General features: G+C 30.0%; 1 protein-coding gene across 2 annotated transcripts; it reads right to left on the reverse strand.

Annotated features, from left to right (window-relative positions):
* Positions 1-1,136: 1,136 nt before the first annotated feature.
* LOC108904302 (innexin inx7) lies at positions 1,137-15,532 on the reverse strand. 2 transcript variants are annotated; one of them, XM_018706797.2, is made up of 7 exons: positions 15,324-15,532; positions 9,920-10,170; positions 9,796-9,840; positions 9,304-9,487; positions 8,955-9,060; positions 8,395-8,623; positions 1,137-2,011 (listed from the first exon to the last, which is right to left on the reverse strand). In XM_018706797.2, exons 2-7 carry the CDS (start codon positions 10,160-10,162, stop codon positions 1,577-1,579), a joined length of 1,242 nt encoding a protein of 413 aa, XP_018562313.1. In that variant the 5' UTR covers positions 10,163-10,170; positions 15,324-15,532; the 3' UTR covers positions 1,137-1,576. The 2 variants fall into 2 exon arrangements, with proteins under 2 accessions (XP_018562313.1, XP_018562314.1); XM_018706798.2 differs by lacking the exon at positions 9,796-9,840 and having other exon boundaries at positions 1,139-2,011.
* Between the last annotated feature and the right edge of the window lie 3,688 nt (positions 15,533-19,220).

A 19,220-nucleotide genomic window follows, 5' to 3' on the forward strand; every position in this document is an offset into this window, starting at 1 on the left:
GAAAATGCAGGTATATTCGAAATGTGTCCATAGTTCTATGATCTATAGAGCATAATAATGTGTTAGTGTGAGCAATCATTCGTACTACCTAGTATTTGGTAAAGGTGAGAAATATTGAACAGAGCGGACATTGCTGGAATACCGATAAAACTTGTTCATGACAAATCAAAATTCCCTGACCAATAGTTGAAATTAAAATACCAGTCAAGGAGTTATTATATTAACATTGTAAGTATAGATAGAAATCTAAGAAGATTTCTAGTTTCTCAGAAACATAATATTGTAAATCTTACTTTGTTTCAATTCAATACATATTTCTAATTACGATGATTGTATATTATATGACTTAATAGGTATAATTAACTTTATTTGTTTTAAATAGTTAAGGATCTTGTCTGTGAGATTAAATAGATTTGTTGATATCAAAAACTTCATTTGATAGAATTTTTTATGTAAAAATGTTTTGAACTTATTTAAGTTAGCTTACGACCTTTATAAAAGTGTAAAAAATGAGAAAAGATAATTTTTTGTTTAACCAATCAATAAACCATTGTTAAATTAATTTAAATAAACATTCTTTCTCATCGTCCTTGATGTCGATCGACAGCAGGATCCTCCATGTAATTAAAATTGTTTACCAACTGTTAGTAGCTGTGTAATGGATGTATAATCGTTTATTGATTTGCGGCAAATGTCAACCAGCAATTAATTACTCGAACATTGCTCTCGTAAAAGCTAGTACTGCATCACAAATAAACGATATATATGTTTATATTTGTTCTACATTAAATATAACATTCTTCGATAATTCTTTCATGGCATAAAACTGCAGATCAGTGGCATTTTATAATACCTACACATTTTTAATTTTGTTTAAAGATATGTAATAAAGTTTTTTTATTTCCCTGTATATTAAAAAATACAATTGTATAAATTGATTTCTTATAGACTTTTTCAAATAAAAATAAATACGTAGTTTCGTTCAAATTTTATCATTTTTGGGTTACTTCAGGAGGATATTAACGAAACGATTGTGCCTACACTATTATCATTAGGCCATTTTTATATACATTGTGCTTAGCAGAATTTTAAATTGAAACAACTTAGTTATCTGATTACATTTATTATATCACATTAGTACAAAATTCATTCGTACTACATTTATAATACAGTACTTAATAAAATATTATTTTGAACATAGTATGTCAAAAACTTATACTTAAAAATACAGATCTATAAAATGGGGTACATATACTTAAAAACTATTTATACTGAAAAATGGTCAACCTATAAGGTAATTTTTAACAATTTTAAAAGTACACATTTGATTTTTATAAAAACATGTTTTATATAAACAATCGTTTTATTTAGTTTTTAAAATATCCATAACAAAATGAACGTTATTGAACACAAATAATACTTAGATTAAAAAGTTTAATTAGTAATTTTATTTAATGTTTATTTTATGATACATAATGGGAATTTTCTCAAAATTTCAATTGTCTTTCACTTGCGTTATATAAAAACAGATAGTACCATCTTAAAATTTTATTCGTTGAAAGTGATGATACCATTATTAATCGTATTTGCTGCCTTCTTCGCTCATGATTAGAGCCTCCTTCGACGATTCCTTTTCCTCGAGCTCCTCCGCCAAACCGATGAAAATCTCCCTGAACACCATCCCGTCGATATTCTTCGACAGGTAGTTCAAGAACAGCCAATCGGTATAGTTACAACGTTTCGAGACCGTCAGCACGTTCCAAGGATTCAGCTTACCAGGGCAAGTATTTGCGAATACCATCTGGTTGAACCTCTTGCTGTTAGAGTGAAGGAATAGAGTCAGGATCCTCCAAACCAGCCCGAGCGCTGTGCAGATGAACAAGAAAACGAACCAGAACCACAGGTAAGTGTAAATCTTTTCGTTGATGACGTTGAGAGCCATGACACACATCGCGTCGTGCAACTGGAGCGACCCTGATGGACCATATTTGTAGAACGTGCATTTGGTCACCTGAAAAGGAGAACGAGATAGTTGATTTGTTGTTTTTCGAATTATGTAACTTTATTTGCTAGCGTCAATTAAGATCCTTAAAATTATAAATTTGAATACGACGTTTTTTATTAAATATGATTTTTTTTTGTTGGTAGAGAATTTAAGAAAAGACAAATGTTTTTATTTTATGGGCTTACATGGATAATCCTAAATGAGTGAATTTCGGAAACTGATGAAGCAGAACATCAAGTTACTTCTATTTATTTATTTAATTTATTAAAAAGTCAAGTACGGCGTTAAAAAAGTTACAAAAACCTTTCTCTCTAAATGTCTAATTAACAAATTTAATTAGTCGTTACTTCTTAAGCAGAGAACTGATTTTTTGTGAAGATTTGTGCATCATTACAACAACAATAACAACATACTACCAAAAGGTTTTTGAGTAAACATTTTTACACTCCAGTTTAGCAGGCACTTTATACTTTAACACCCTGTACGTCACGTCATTAGCCATTACGTTCAGTGTTTGTAATGTTGCTCACGTCCAACCGGTCGCTTTATGTGTATTTTACCATAGGCAATAATTCCCTATGTGTCAATAAACCTCTCTACTAGTCGTAGTTAGTACCATTTTCTTTATTTAATGGTGCTTACAGGCTGTTTTCTTTTTCCACATGCCGTTTTGCAGAAAATCACGTCTGTATACGAGGTGAGTTTTTTAAATTGTCGATACAGGTTTGAAAATGACATGGTCGAGATCAGTAAGTACTGCGGAAGAATACTAATGAAAGTATACAGGGTGATTCACAACTTATCCAAAAAAATTTGGGAATAGATGGAGTCATCATCGTAAAAAAAATTTTATAAAATCTTTATAGTTTCCGAGAAAAAAAATATCGAAGTTGTAGTATTTTCAACCATTACATAACTGGACAACTGTAGTATCTAGCGTCATTCGTAATACGCGTGGAGAGCCATGTGGCTTCGCCGACTCCAAATACTGAAATCCGATTTTATAGTCGTCGTTGCCATAGTGTTTACAATAATTTTTTAGTATAGTTAGTGTCAAAAATGTCTTGCATGTATAGCAACCTCGGAGTTTGTAGATATCGTTTTAATTTATGATGAAGCAAGAAAATATTTGTGCACCCAAATGTGTTTACACGTCGGTCGAAATTTTGAACAGGCGTTGTAACATCAGGTATGTCAATTTATTTTATTATTTAAAACCACAAATTAATTTTATTAATTAATGATACCTATAAGATAGGTGCTATAAAATCTATTTATTTCTTTCCTTGCGAAATTCTTTCAGGTTTTACAGTGAAACAGTTTCCAGAAGTGTATTTTTAAATCATTTTCGAACTGCCCTTTTCGATTTTTTGTTTACAAAATTGTATTTGTAAGAGTCCCCTGTACATCCAAATTTTTTTTTTTTTGATAAGTTCTGAATCACCCTGTATGTTGAGTTGCGTCATCCTCGTTATTTACAGAATTAAAGTGCTGTATTGTTGAACTTCTTATTGTAAAGTTATTTTTCTATCCCAGTGGATGGAGCAGCAGTTCCTCAACAAACCAAAAACAATTTTTTATACAACGAAATTTAATTGGGAGACAAATATGCTAAAATCTCTAGTGCTTTAAAAATGGAATATAAAACACTGTTATTAAACAGTTAATCAAATATTTATGTATAATAGCTAAGGCTTTTTTGTTTCTTCAGATATTTATGCAAAATTCACAGTTACATCAGCTGATAAATATTAGCATCTTACTTGGAAAGCGCACTTCACTCTTATTAAAGTGAAAGATAACCAATCAGGTTAATCAGATATCTGCAATAACACGTGGTCTAAAATTAATGGAAAATTAGCAAAAAATTGGCTTTCGTCTAGTTACTTGATGACAATTAAGAAAAGATTATTTTCAATTATAAGAATATATAAGTATTTGCTTGATGACTAATGGTAGCGAAGGACATTTTAGTAATGTGACTATCCGCGTCATTGTACAATAACATGTACATATCTGCTGCCTCTGATCTGAAGCTTCGCATCGATCAAGTTATTCGTTACCTATCTAGCGGCACTCTAATGCCTGCCCTGTCGGCCCGGCGTGCCGGTGAACAACCCAGTATTTTATTGAGGAACGTTGGCAGTGCATTTCATTGTCGTTTGTTTGGTCGAGTGTATGGCACGTGTTTTTGTGGCAGTTAGTAGTATTGTGTATTGTGAGTATAGAGCGGCACACGGCTTGTTCACAGATTTAACTTATTTCTGTTATTACAACGCGTATTGACGCTTATTAGCATAATATAGATTACTAATGTTTATTGATTTAACTGTCGCCTCAAAGTTTCTGATGTCTATTAATTAAAAATTACTTTCACATATTTTTTTGGGTGATCATACAAATTTAATAGCTTTTTTGGTTCTTGTTTTCTGTTTGTGTTGGCGAGAGAAAACACTTTTTAAAATTTGTCGCAAATTCGCAGTTACTTGCTTTGATATTTACAGGAAAGGATATTGTTTATATAATTTCTAATTTAACATTAGCCGAATGTTTTCTATAATTAAATTTAAAAGATATTCACTTGAGAAAAACCAGCATTTAACGAGAAACAATTATTTAACATTTTATCTATCAAAAAATTCAATTAGTTAAATCTAAATTATCAGTTGAATTAAATTTCCGTTTTTGCAATAATTATGTTATATACAAAAAACGAGAATGGGAATTATGACATGCCAAATATTCTTTTTTTTTAACTATGGATACTTTTTATGTCTAGTAGGTACACTGAAAGCAAACAGAAGTTACAACGAAATTACTATACTGCTCTCAGCGATGTTGAAAAGTTTGTTTACCGATCCCAACTCGTAATTATTAAGCTCACCCCCCTTTCATAGGGGCATGACCCAATCTCCATCATCGACCGAGGTCTAGCATGTACTCACGTACGGTAATATTCTTACAACTTAATTTTAGTAATTATATTGTAATTATCTGTTCAATACAACTGCAAACCGCCGCTCATATCCAGTTAACAACGGGTAATAACTCCTTTATGCAATTTTCTCCGGACCTCTCACCTCTGGACGAATTTTTTTAGCTTATAATTAACACCACGGCAGAGGCGTAGAGTCAGAAGGGGCTTCTATTATGTGTATTATATTTCAATTCAAAATACAATATCGGTGTTTCTTTCCGTGATAATGTTCTGTAGAATCTGTTCAACTACAGTGATTTTGTTGTCCGTCACCAAAAATTGTATAAACTCAAACCTAGACCTGCTACTGTCAACCTCAAAATTGTTTTATCTATCGAATTTTCTAATATTCCAATAGAACTAATTTTGATATAAAATATTGAAAGCTTACTACAATTTATTTTCTTCATTCATCTAAAGGTTTCAAAACATTGCAACATTTTGGATGACGCCATTGGTATTATGACGTAATTGGTAGTATGACGTTAGTTCCTGTCCTGACTTTTAGAAATGAGTTGTTTCTAAATTCAAGTAGTTTTATGTCTTCACCTCGATAGAAATTATCTGAATGTTTATTGCTCTTTGTTGAATCTCAGACAAGATATTATCTCCCTCAACAGAATTCTGGTATGATTTAGATCATTTCAGTTCCTTGTATCTACCCTGTGCTTCAACAACATTGTAGAGAAATCAGCAGTTGTAGAACAGAAGGCACATGATTCTGGTGAGAGAGGAATTTGGAAACGACTTATCCGTAACAATCAAGGACCGAAATGTCACACTCGACACAGCAAATATAAATACTGGCCAAAACACGATCAGCAACCAGCTCGAAAATTGACAACTTCCACAGAAGCTTCAAACCGTTCTAAATGAGAGAGTTTTACAATAGTTAGACCAATAGCAAGACAAATCCATATACAGGGTATTAGAAGTTTGACTGCCTTAATTTTAACAGACGATAGAATACATTAAATAAACAAAAAAAAAACTTATGGGTCCTAAACTCAACCATTTCCGAGAAAAATATTATCAAAATCTCCAACTTGATGTACAAAAGTTTAGATTAATTAAGGAATATTGACATAACCGCGTGCATAGAATACCATAGAATACAATGTTTTCACTTTTTTTAACTTCTTTATGCTTAATTCTAAAAAATAATTAGCGTAGTAATAAAAAAATTCGATTAAATTCGTATCGAGCAATGTGACAATGTGACAATGTGACAACGGCGCGGCGGTTTATTAACACGAGGTATTAAGGTGTCCAGCAACCACCAATACGTAATTCAGTTGGTATCTGGATTCGACCGTGTCGGAGTGTTTTTTGCATACCACTATTTCCTTTTCTTAAGGTGTTTTCGAGCGAATGCGCGAAAATTGGATTTGAAGAGACATTTTGAGCATATATTGTAGACTGTTTTGTACTTGTGCTTTTAAAAATTACTGAATTTAGATTTTTGGTAAGTACCTAAATTATTTTTAATACGTATGATTATTTGGACGACTTGAATCTTTGGGTACTTTAACTACATATTTTTCAAATACGTAATTCGATTAAAAGTTAAGTTCCTGTTTCAAGAAATTCATAATTACTAAAATTCGAGCTAAAATTTAAGTACAACACTATCTTAGTACTACAAAATCGAAAAATTTTATTTTATTTATTTAAAAACTGGAAAACAATTGAAATTTACTAAATGTTTCACAATAATAGTTGTTTACATTTTTTCCATGGGACAAGTCTGCCGCGTGTACACGTACATCAGCAGGTTAAGCGGTGTTGTCACGTTGTGATGAAACTCCCCAATATTAATACTCGCTGTATTTTGAAAACTGTTAATCTTACGCCCCTGTAATATACAACTTTTTTGTTCATTTATGATTACTCTATCTCATGCTGAAGTAATGGCAGTCAAACTTCTTACACCCTGTATACCATAAGCTAATTGATGTTTGAAAAATGGCATTCCAGAAGTTAAGGAGTTGCCCCGAAGTAAAAGCATTTCATGCGAATTGAAGGTTTTGCTCTAGTCTGGCTTTTTAGAAGTAGATGCTTTCACTACATACATACTTTGAGCAAATGCTCCATTTTGTTCATTTCATTTTTTCTTATTAAAACTTGTAAATACAAAGGAACCACGTTACAAATAGACTCGATATAAATAATTATACTCAGATATACACCGTTCCTTTTATCCTAAGTTCCTTTGCAATCTAACTTGCGCGTAGCGACTGCCACTGCGATTGTTTGCGGAGCAATAACTGCCACCATGATGTATGGTTATCTGCTTCTACACGCGTGCAAGCTTGGTCTATATATAGCAAAAACAAATTTAAAACAATTAAAACACGTACATGCTTTGAGTCGGTCTCTATAATTTTCTCATGTAAATTATGAAGACATTCCAACGCCTTGAATTGCAAGAATTACCTAATAAAAAAGTAGATTGTTTAACTCCTATGTTAATGAAGATGAAGCATTAAATTGTCTTTAATGGTTTGCAGTTTTGGGTAGAGTTAATTATAAATGAAGGTAATAAATATCTCTTTAAATGTACTTGATGCATATCGATGAAACAAAATGTCTCAGACATTAAATTGGCTGTAATTGTAATAGTTTGTCCCATTGTTCCTGAATTCGAAGAATCTTATTGCTACACTCCTATGAAGGTTCAGCTCTATTTCTACAACTAAATGTTCAAACTGGAAATATACAGACCGTTTTCTAAGTTGAAGTCATAATACTGCAGGAGCTTATTCCTTGTGTCATTTTGAGCCAAAAGGCCTTAATTGATCAAGGGTCTAAAGTTACTGGTAACTAGAGCCAATGATTAAACTAACTAATTAAAAATGGACTGAATTGGTATAAATTTCAATGTTAACCACTGGTTGAGATACATTGTCACCCAAAATTTCGATGTCGCTGTATATTTTGGAAATAAGATTGTAAGTACTTTTAATTCCTAGTGATATTTCTAAGGAAAAAGTAAATTCTACTTTGTTGTTTTATATTTTTAAATTTATCACACTACTGAATAAATTTAAAACAATGTTAAACTATGAGTTTCACTAAAATATTGTATATTGCATTCACAAAAGTTTTTTCTTCATTTGTTGCTTTGTCTAAATAATTTATGTGATACGTTTCGATACAATTCATTGTAAACTAGCGAGCTCTACGCCACATCCAAAGTGTATTGAAAAATGTACTGCTATTTAAAACCAAACTTTAAATATGTGTATGTTACATGTTTTAAATGTATACACATTTAAAAGGCTTTCCAGTTGTTTTAAGTACCAAGAATACCCAGCATATTATTCAAAATTCAAACACTCCTAACGCTTTTAAATCTTATAGATAAATCACTCCTTACTTAAGGACCAACTTAATAATCAAATAATATTACCTTGGGAAATACTTCATCGAGAATGTCTACGTTGGATTCTAAGCCATCATTCATAATTTCCACCCCTAAATTGTTAAAATTCCCCTGCAGGAACTTATTAGTGATGTAAATCTGTAGGATAATATGAAGGAGATTTAGCACTTCGCAGAAAATCAGTTTGATGGACCAGGATTTGTTGATGTAAACCCTTGTTAGGAAGGCTTCTCTGATCACCCTAATATTTTCCTCCCTAAAATGATGTAAAGTTATAAGAATATTTTTTTCCTAAAGAAGTGTAAAATAATGACCACAGCAAAATAATACATATATTCTTAAGTTCGATATAAAGTATAATAATTAAATAATTAATTAATGCTTCTGGAAGATTTGTAGTGGCACAAATAGCAATATAAAAATAATACATAGTAATATAAATTTAAAAAGAAAATTATAATTGTATTTCATAGAATAGTCACATCCTTCATAAAGAAATATGTAAAAATAGTGATCTATATTATTTATCAAAATCAATTTTATGCTACTTTCGATATGGTTGCAATCTTTTAGTAAAACATTCTTACTTGTCTTTACGTGATGGAATTTTGTCATTTCGCACAGTGATTTCTTCCTCTGCTAATGAAAAAGCTGCCAATTTAAGTCCATCCACTAAGTACCTCAACCTTCCCCCTGAAACAAACAGAATATATTTTTCAGAATATTTAGGAATATTCCGAATATAAAGGTAACAAAAAATTCCTTCTCATATAATGAGCTTTTTAATAATACATCGATATAGTCACATTTACAAACAATGGATAAGTAACTCAATAACAATTAGTAGATAGATTTTTGTCTGGCATTTTCGATTAGAATTAGATTTAGTTGAGAAAGCCAGCGAATTTTCCAAATATGTTAAAGATATTTACTTACCTTCCAGTTTTTTCCAAAGCATATGGGTAATGTAGAACATAATCGCTTGTCCAAATAGAACAAATGGCACCCATTGGTAGTACGCATGTTTCTTTATGGGATCGGTTGAATTCATACCATAGGGACCGACACCTGGATGTGCCAAATTACCCGAATCCAGTAAGGATGCATCCAGATGTTTGATCTAAATTTAAAATAGAAAGTCTTTACTTGCTATTATAATACAATTTAGAGAAAACAAAGCGTGCATTTTTAATTCTGCTGTCGTAATCAAAAGATGTGGGTGCACTAGTATAACAGGTTCTGAAATTTGATTGATGCAAAAAAAATATTATCATCGCTTGTGAAAATAACACATGCAGGTTATTATGTGGATAGAACCTTACGTAGTAGATAAGATGGCATCGATCTCAAAAATGCAATTGAGCACAAATAAAAGAAAAAGTATACGAAGATTCAAAAGCATACATATTTTCTTATTTTGAAACCTACGTCAGTTGTTTTCGATAACAGATCCTCAGTAATATTGACCCAAGGCTGAAAAGTGTACATATTTTTCATGTGGAAACCGTTCAATTGTATATTAAATAATTTAATGTCTATATTCGACACTCACCACTGTAAATGTCGAAGTAAAGAAACAGAACGTGTTCATGACATGTTCAGGTACACCTCCATCCGCAATGCAGCGTATGTGCTCCCCAATATACTGTCTGGAACATACCAAAAGACTGCTGACTAGAAAAATTAGAACTGAAGCTTTGTAGTGCAGCCTAAAGATCCAGTTGTCTATAATGTATGCCTGAGGTTTTAACTTGAAGTTCTTTGAGATTGTCTCAAAGGTCGCTAGCAAACTCATTTTCTTTTCTGAAACAAAAATAGAGTTCAGGATTTGTCCTTTTAATATTTACTACACACAACATATATTTGCAGTTATAGTAACAAAGCCATAGTACATAACAGAAATATGATCGGGGATAATTAAAAATATTTCACTTTTTTCAATAGATAACCTCATACTCGGAGGAAATTAAAAGTATGTTTCATTAAACAACAATCCACCGAATATTTTTCCAACTACATACATATCTCGAAAGCCTAAGAGCAGAAAAAATACATAATCTAGTTAATAGTTCAGTAATTTGTTTTTTAAACGATTATGAACAATAAATAACAAATGTGTTGATAGCATGGCAGCAAATTAATTATTGTCATTGGAATAAATTTCCCACTGTACTAGATATCGCGCAAGGGTTAAAGTTAACAAAAAAAAAAAAAAAAAAGAAATCTGAAGATAATAATGAAGATATAGAAAATATGTGTTTACCAAGTAATTATTGTTGACTAAATTCCATACACTTGCAAGGCTATATGTGATAAATGATTGAAAAAAGCTTGCACTTTTAATGATAATTCGTAATAATGTACAAGAATAACAAAAGTTTCCTTTGTAAATATTCTATTGTTATATTATAAGTAGTAAATAAATACGTAAATAGCGCAAAAATGTTCATAACTTTTTTGCGCGTTTGTCTATAAATTTTTATTAAAAAAAAGTTGCTATGTATTCTTCAATGATATTTTTTTCGAAAACTGTCATTATAAGTTGACATTTACGTGATATTTAGTAACTGTCATGACAACAGTCTTTACACAACGTAAAAGACTTACATCCACGTACAAAAATCAATGAATTTATAGATGATAGAATCAATTCACCAGTTTATTTGTTATTATCAACAGAAATATATATTTTAGCAATCATTAGTAACACAACCCCACAAAAAAAAAGAGAAGTCGTGATCTGGTTGACTGATTATGGTATTTCTATGTATTTTTCAACGCTAAAGCCGAATTCGAGGTCAAAAAATTCATATACACATTAAATTTTTGTGTTGAGCCAAAACATCCCTTAAATAGGGGTAAAATACATTGGAATACCATGGTCAGTCATCCAGATCACGACCTTGTTTTTGTGAGGGTTTGTAATTAATCTAATTAACAATCAGTTTAACAGTTAATCATTTGTGTTATCCTTTTTAAAAGTCGTAATTATACAATTCTGAAAACTGACTCCACTCGAGGATAGTAGCTGCAATAGTGTCTAGATCAAGACACTGAGTAGTTAGTTATTGAAGAAGCACCAAATTTGGGAACGAGATCATCGTAAAGCTTACTAACATATGCAGATGCCTGTTATATCTGTATTTAAAGTGAATTCACCCTGTATATGTTTTTGTTTTTGAAAATAACTAAGCTAGTCAAAAGCTTAAATGAGATCAGACTATTCACTATCAATTGATTTTCCTATAACATTTAGTTCAAGTTTTGCAAATGATTAATTATTATTATATTAAGATTTCTCGGAAAATTATATGTAAAATTATTTTTTATTCCCAGCAGCAATAACATTTTGTTTCCTAGAAAACCACAAATTATTATTCGTTTTTCGTTTAATTTATTCTTGTGAATGTAAATATGACGGCTAATATTGCATTGCCACAATATTGTTACTTATTCTCATGATATACCGATGTAATAAGAGTACCTTGTCAAGTTTATTATCTAAAAAGTTTAACAAATAAAAATTTAATAAAGTCCAAATAATTTTTACTGTAAAAAAAACTGGACGTTTCAATAGATATTCTTTCTGTAATGTGAATGTCAATGTCATCATGTATTTTAACATAATTTTAAAATTTAGTTTTTGATGAAATTCCAAAATTCTAGCTTTCAGAAACATATTGTGCACAGAATTATTGATTATAAATGTCATCCCCACTTTTAAGTTTAGAGAAAAATGCCAAATTTGAAAATTTGTAACTACAGAGTAGAAATGTTTAATGATTATTTTGAATTTTATACGAGGTGTTCTTGAAAAGTGTAGTAAGCTGAAATTATAATGTTTAGTCAAAGCACTCTGTGTATTATAATATAATGATTTTTCAGGATTGCAACATTCTACGTTATTTTCCTTTCCACTATACCGGGTGATTCAGTTTGATATTCGCGGCCTCGTATCTCTTTTATTTTAACAAATATCTATAGCAAACCCTATATATTTTTAAATCGCCGCTCAAACTCTATCAAATGACATTATCAGATCGTCTCCATGGTAACATGTGTCAAAATTGCTATAGTCAATTGTTTTTGTTCAAATGGCACACTATATATTTTTTATCAATTCTGGAAAAAAAATTTTTCTTTGTTCAGCTATATAAGGAAGTCTATAGCTTCATTAGAAATATTGCTAGAAAAAAGATGATCCCTACTTTCATCAGTTTTATTCTGAAAAATGATAGCCAGCTGCGGAAATAACTGAATGTTAATGTTTCTAAATAACGGTTTGTCAAAATAATTGATATTTTGTACGTACCTATTCTATTGATAACTAATAATTATAACATGAATACTTACAGTAACCAAAAAAAAACTAGAAATGATTTTAATTCCTTCTAAGACAACTTCCATCAAAAAAAAATTTTCGAAAAGTTAGCCAGGAATTTGCTGGCAGATGAAAGTTTTCAAAAGAAAAGAATAGTTTTTAAACTCAAAAGGGCGAGAGATGAAGAACATTCGATAAAGATGTTAAATGGCTTGCTAGATCTCCGGATCTCACTCTTATAGATTTCTTTCTTTGGCCTTACCTAAATGATATTGACGATCTTAAAAACAGAATAAGAGTAGAATGTCGGAGATTAAATGAAGAAACAGTAGAATGTGTTTGAAGACAGGGAGCGATAAACAGAGCTTTTCTGTGTTTGGAAGCATATTGAGGTCATTTTGAACATTTGAAATAAGCATTGTTTTAAATTGTTATATTATTATCGTATTAAAATGTTGCTTTAAAAAACATAATAACTTTGTTTCCATAGCTGATTATCATTTTTCAGAATAAAGCTACGAAAAGTAGAGTTCATTTTTTTGGCTGTTTTTCTAGCAATATTTCTAATGAAACTATAGACTTCCTTACATAGATGAACGCAGAAAAAAAATATCTTCCAGAATTGATAAAAAAATGTATAGTGTGCCATTTGAATAAAAACAGTTGACTATAGCAATTTTGACATATGTTACCATGGAGACGATCTAATAATGTCATTTGATAGAATTTGAGCGGCGATTTAAAAATATATAGGGTTTGTTATAAGTATTTGTTAAAATAAAAGAAATACAGGGCCGCGAATGCCAAAATGAATCACCCGGTATATTACCCTTTTTTCCTCTTTGGCTAATAAACTAAAAGATTTTATTAAAACATGCTGTAAGTCTAACATTGCCTGTTCTAATATATTTTTTTCTTTCTTAGCTATAGTAGTAACCTCATTAAATATTATATCATTTTAATCCTGAAAAAAACGTCATGTCCAAATACAAAGTCATACGGTTGGTTTGTTATAAGTATTAAAATCATCCTCCACAAAATTCAACTTCAACATAAAATATCAATAATATTATTTAAAATTAGACGTAAAAATAGGAACATTAAAGTGGACTGACATTACAACCAATACCCTGTAACTTATGTGATTTGCTGCAGCATTTTCGTCAAAAACACATAGGCTTTGTTTTATTTATTTTTTAAACAGCTCTAATGATCACTTTGTGATGTTTATTTTGACCAATCTAAAAATATCCTGTCACAATAATAATGTCTGACAGAAATTGTATAACCAAAATAAATGTAGACAAGAAGCTTTCGTATAATGAAATTAAATAAGAAATCATGCTCTCCTTGGAATTTTAAACAACTGACTTATGTTATTGTTATGAAAAACAATGACAAGAACGTGCTATTCTGAAGAAATACAATTTTCATGTAGGGTAAGCATTATGTCATATGATAAAATTCGTTTATTGTAGCAGAAAACAAAATTAGTTGCATATGGCATTTCTAAAAATATAGTCCCTTATCAGCAACATATGTATAAAGTTACTACCCCGTTGACAGAAAATTTTTATAGATAAATATGTAGAAATTTTTAATTTTAACGTTCTTATAAAAAAATCAACATTTCTACACCAATTACTTTTTAGACTTGTCACACTGTATTTAAAATTGTTGTTCTGACAAAAATTCGTATAGGTTTTTTCTGTGAAATCATTATTTTGCGTTGATATTACTTACTTTCTAATTTAAAAAATAATAACTCGGAAATTTTCTCAGGATGAAATAAAGAAATAATTTTCTGTTTTAATACTTGTGCTGAAAAACAATTGAACGTTGTATATCTATACGTAAAGTTCCTATATTGACCAAGTACCGTAACCTATTATTTTCGTTTGTCACAAAATGGCGGTTTGACACATGTCAATTTCTTCTTCAATTTCTTTGTATGATAAACCTGTGTTACTGCATTGTAAACCGTTCAAAATACGTAAAAATTAATTAATTGCATAAAAATGAGTTTTTTCTTAAAAGAAAATAGCAGTTTATTGTGGTATTTTATCGATATCTAGGGACTTGACCCATTATATACAAATATAAAAAGATGTTGTACACGTTTTTTTTAATGGAAAATCATATTTTGGTACATTTAAGTAAAATTGATTAAATAAATTAGCTATTTCTACAAACCTCCGAAATTATTTTCCAAATAGAAATTTTAATTCTGCAAAATAAATCCTGTTCATCGTTTTCACGCAAATGTAAACCTATTTTTGTTTCCTTTCTAAAAGATATTTTCATATATTGTTATAAAACAAATTAAGAGAACATTAGCAAACTAATTAGCTATCTAATTATTTTAATTCCGATTTGAGTATAATTTTTTCTAAATTTGTTTTTAATGTGCGACGATTCTTAGATTAAGTAGTTCAAAGAATAAAATCTATAACTGTAATAAGTAAAAAATAAAAAAGCAAAATGACTGTTAAAACCAGTAAATCATCTGTGAAGCTTATATTACGTCCAAGCCTACATAATTAACATTCAACTAATTACCATGATCAAATATCGCAGTTAAACTGTGCCTTAAGGGTACAATCTAATACACCAATATCAAAAAAGAGGAACTTACTAGCAATAAATCATCTATCATCACAAAACCAACACCAGCAGCCACACAAATCGAGGATTGGCGAAATAATTCACGAACCAACTCAGATGACGATTACCTCAACCAATTTAAACGGAAAAGAAACAAGCAAAGGCGCTTTGCTCGCAATATGTCATCAATTAGAACAATTTAATTTCAGTGCTGTATAGACCTGTTGACTTGCGCGCATTGTAATATTTTATATTGTTGTAAGCTGATAAGATAGATAAGCCATAGTCATATATAATTATTCTCTCATAAATCTATCGTCATTTTCCAAGGAATCTCCCGGTTGCGTTTGCAAGTTAGGATAATTATAATCTATTTCTTGACGAGGTCAAAGATCCACGGCTACTCAGATATTGCCAGACTGACCGTTGAATAATTACAATTTAGACGATTGGTTTATTAAATTATTGCTAAATTATATATCGATTCTTCATATCTACATGTGAACTATATCATTTAAATCTCAAAGATATTTGAACATAATCTATTTGACATATTTCGAAGATTTCAGAACAAAAATAAACTATAAATATGCATCGAATATCCTACTCAAATATAATTATTATGTTAATAGGTTAAATACAGCTTCCGAATTTGAAATTTTCAAAAAGAAATTCCCAATCCATTTTATTATGAACACAAATTATTAAAATAAATGGTTTACATAAAAACCACTTTTTCTTAAAAGGAACTACCAATTTTTTTGCAGTAAGTTTTAAGTTTGTAGCATAAAAGAGTGAGAATAAATGGATAGGTTATTTAGCCATACAAATTTTTCCAAAGAACATAGTTTGGAGCAAAATTAGTAAATTTGTCAACTTAGTAATTATTATCACTTATAACATTGCAAAAAAGACTAATTGTAAGATGTTCATCTTTAAATGCAATTAAGTAATTTTAAACACAATTATATAACTACTTAAAATTCTGTTTGGTTAAAAAATAATATGCAAAATATTTTTATTTTTCAAAAATTCTCTTACAAACAAAAAAATTACACATTTTATATGAAGGTAAAACGTGCCTTTTCTGTATATCAAAATTAATCATTATCAAAAAGTGCAAGTACAGGATATAAATTTATGCCTGTTTCAAATTTAGAATTAATCGGCCTTAATTTCCCCATCATGTGAAAGTAAAGTATATTTTTTGTAGAGAGGAGAAAAAATTTTATTAGAAGAAAAATAAAAATGTATGTCAATGTTTGGCAATGGTATAGCAATCCGTTGTGATTAAATCTAAAATACGTCAAATCAAAGAATAAGTAGGTAGGTCGATTATCTTTCACATTTGGTACATGACATACATTTTAGATGTAAGTAACATTTCTCAAAAAGGTACTTGATCTATCATAGAAAACAATTTTTTGCTCTTGACAAGACCTATTTAATAATCGTTTTCCAAAATGCCAAAATATCAACTTATTTATCGTCCAAATAACATCAGAAATGATCATTTTTCTAAGCAAATAAAAAAAACGTGAGCTTAATTGTTATCGCAAAAAAGTATAAAAAAATAGCAAAAAAATTCATTTTTTTCTTGGATTTCTCGTCAACAACTTAGCAACTATTCGTTTTAAACAAAAATGGAAGAGGAAAAAAGTTTTGTAATTAAATTTTGATCAAGACAGTTAGTTGCAGTTCGAAAAAATAATTATTGTTATTGCAAAAATCGGAAAAATCATTTAAAAAGTTGCAAAAAATGCTAGTTAATTTGTCAATTTTTTTCAGACACTTGAATAATACCTAGGATCTTCATACTCTTCCCAATTAAATTTCTTAGTGCATAGAATCATCACACCAAATTTCATCCAATTCGGTTCCATAGTTTTTACATAATACCTAATTGTTTAAATTTTGTTTTAAAATTAAAAAATTTTCAAAATCAAATTTCTAAAAATCTAAAGCCTTTGAATATTTGAAACCACAAAAAGAAGAGTTCTCAAGCTTTAAAATGGTTTTTGAAAAATTCAAATCGGACGATTAGGTCAGCCGTGGTGATTGTTTAAACATTTTCGCAATTTTCACGCTTATAAACAATTGCAATAATTTAATGTTTTTTTCAAATTTTTTTTTAATTTTAAAATATAAACCAAAGTACTCGGAAAGAGTATTTAAAAAAAAACTGTTGATCCGCCCATTATTTTCGGAGTTATAGCCCGTTAAAGTTAAAGCAAAACTATAAGGGTATAAGGGCTGTTTTTTGAACTAATAGGTTTGTCATTGCGAGTACTTTCCAGATATAAATTTTCAAAATTTCCAATCACGGGCGTCCCATTTAAAATGTCAAGACCGCTTGAAATCAATGAGGTATCAGTGGTGGGGGGAGCAAACACACAGCTACTCCGATCTGAATTCTCGAGTTCAGAAATGCTCTGAGTATTGCACCCATTACCAAGGGCAAATATGTAAAAATGCTTACAAAACAGTGGAAGTAGACGAGTTCGAAATCGATTTTGAAGAAGATATGCCAGAAGAAAGTGCAAGTGAACTCGATAATCAATTTCAGTCGTTAGAAAATAAACTAGCATTTTTGCAATTTTTTAAATGATTTTTCCGATTTTTGCAATAACAATTACTTTTTCGAATTGCAACTAACTCTATCTTGATCAAAATTTAATTACAAAACTTTTTTTCCTTTTCCATTTTTGTCTAAAACGAATAGTTGCTAAGTTGTCGACGAGAAATGCAAGAAAAAAATGAATTTTTTTGCTATTTTTTTATACTTTTTTGCAATAACAATTAAGCCCACGGTATTTTTTATTTGCATAGAAATATTATCATTTCTGATGTTATTTAGAAGCCGTTAAAGCAAAAATCTCCGATCATATGCGTTTTACCCAACCCGAAACAGATACCGCCTGGACTAGTAGTAGAAGTTTGGCTGTCGAATTAGGAGAAGTTTTTGAGAAAAATCAACACAATTTCAGCATCATCTGTTGATATGCCTATGTACTATCTAATGTGCCGCCAAAAAAAATATACGTCCTCAATTTCGAAATTATGTTTAATATTACTGATAGTTATTACCAAGATAATATAGTTTTTTAAATTTGAAATTTTATTTCTTGATCTTATCTTAATTTAGAAGTATTTGAAAGGCTTTTCATGTTACTTGGAAATGACTCAATTTTTTCTGAATCCTTTATCATTAATTAATAAATAGTGTATTCAGAAAAAAATGTCTCAAGATCATACAAAACTTTTTAAATAACACTGATTTGTTATGCCTTTAATTAGAAACAGATTCATGAACAAATATGACAACCATTATAAAGGGTATTAAGTAATCACGTTTTAAATAAACAAAAAGCCTCACAGATTGCGGAAAGTTTACAAATTGTGAAGAGGATTCTTTCTTTGTTTTGTTAGTATTTGTTTTAAGTAAGACTTCTGTTGTCAAATATAAAATAATAATCCATCTTGGACTAATTGAAATTCTAAACATTTAGCAAACGCTCATCGGTTGAAGTCATATATTCTTTGTTATGTAGATATACTAAACAAACAGTTCCATAGTCAAGCTGGTAATCAACAATTATCTAAAACAAAAAGGGGTCTATCTAAATACTGCTAAAAACACGTAAGTACTTGACATACTGAAATAATTAAATAATGCAAACTCTCAAAGATGCTCGACCTCTTCGATTTTTTGAAACTTTGGGATGTTAATCTACTTTGAATTTTATGAGACCAGTGTTTTTCTTAGTGTTTTCAGTAGCCGTAATTTTGACCCAAATCATCCTATCGAAACTGTTTTTTTCAAAATGTGCATCTCCCGAACGGAGCAAGTTGGCCTATTGCCGCTTGGCTAAAAGTTAGCTTATTGGCCTTGAAAAACATATCCAAATTTGGTGAAAATAATAGGTGG

The sequence above is a fragment of the Anoplophora glabripennis genome, unplaced genomic scaffold (assembly GCF_000390285.2).
Source record: "Anoplophora glabripennis isolate ALB-LARVAE unplaced genomic scaffold, Agla_2.0 scaffold101, whole genome shotgun sequence".
Taxonomy (NCBI): Eukaryota; Metazoa; Arthropoda; class Insecta; order Coleoptera; family Cerambycidae; genus Anoplophora; species Anoplophora glabripennis.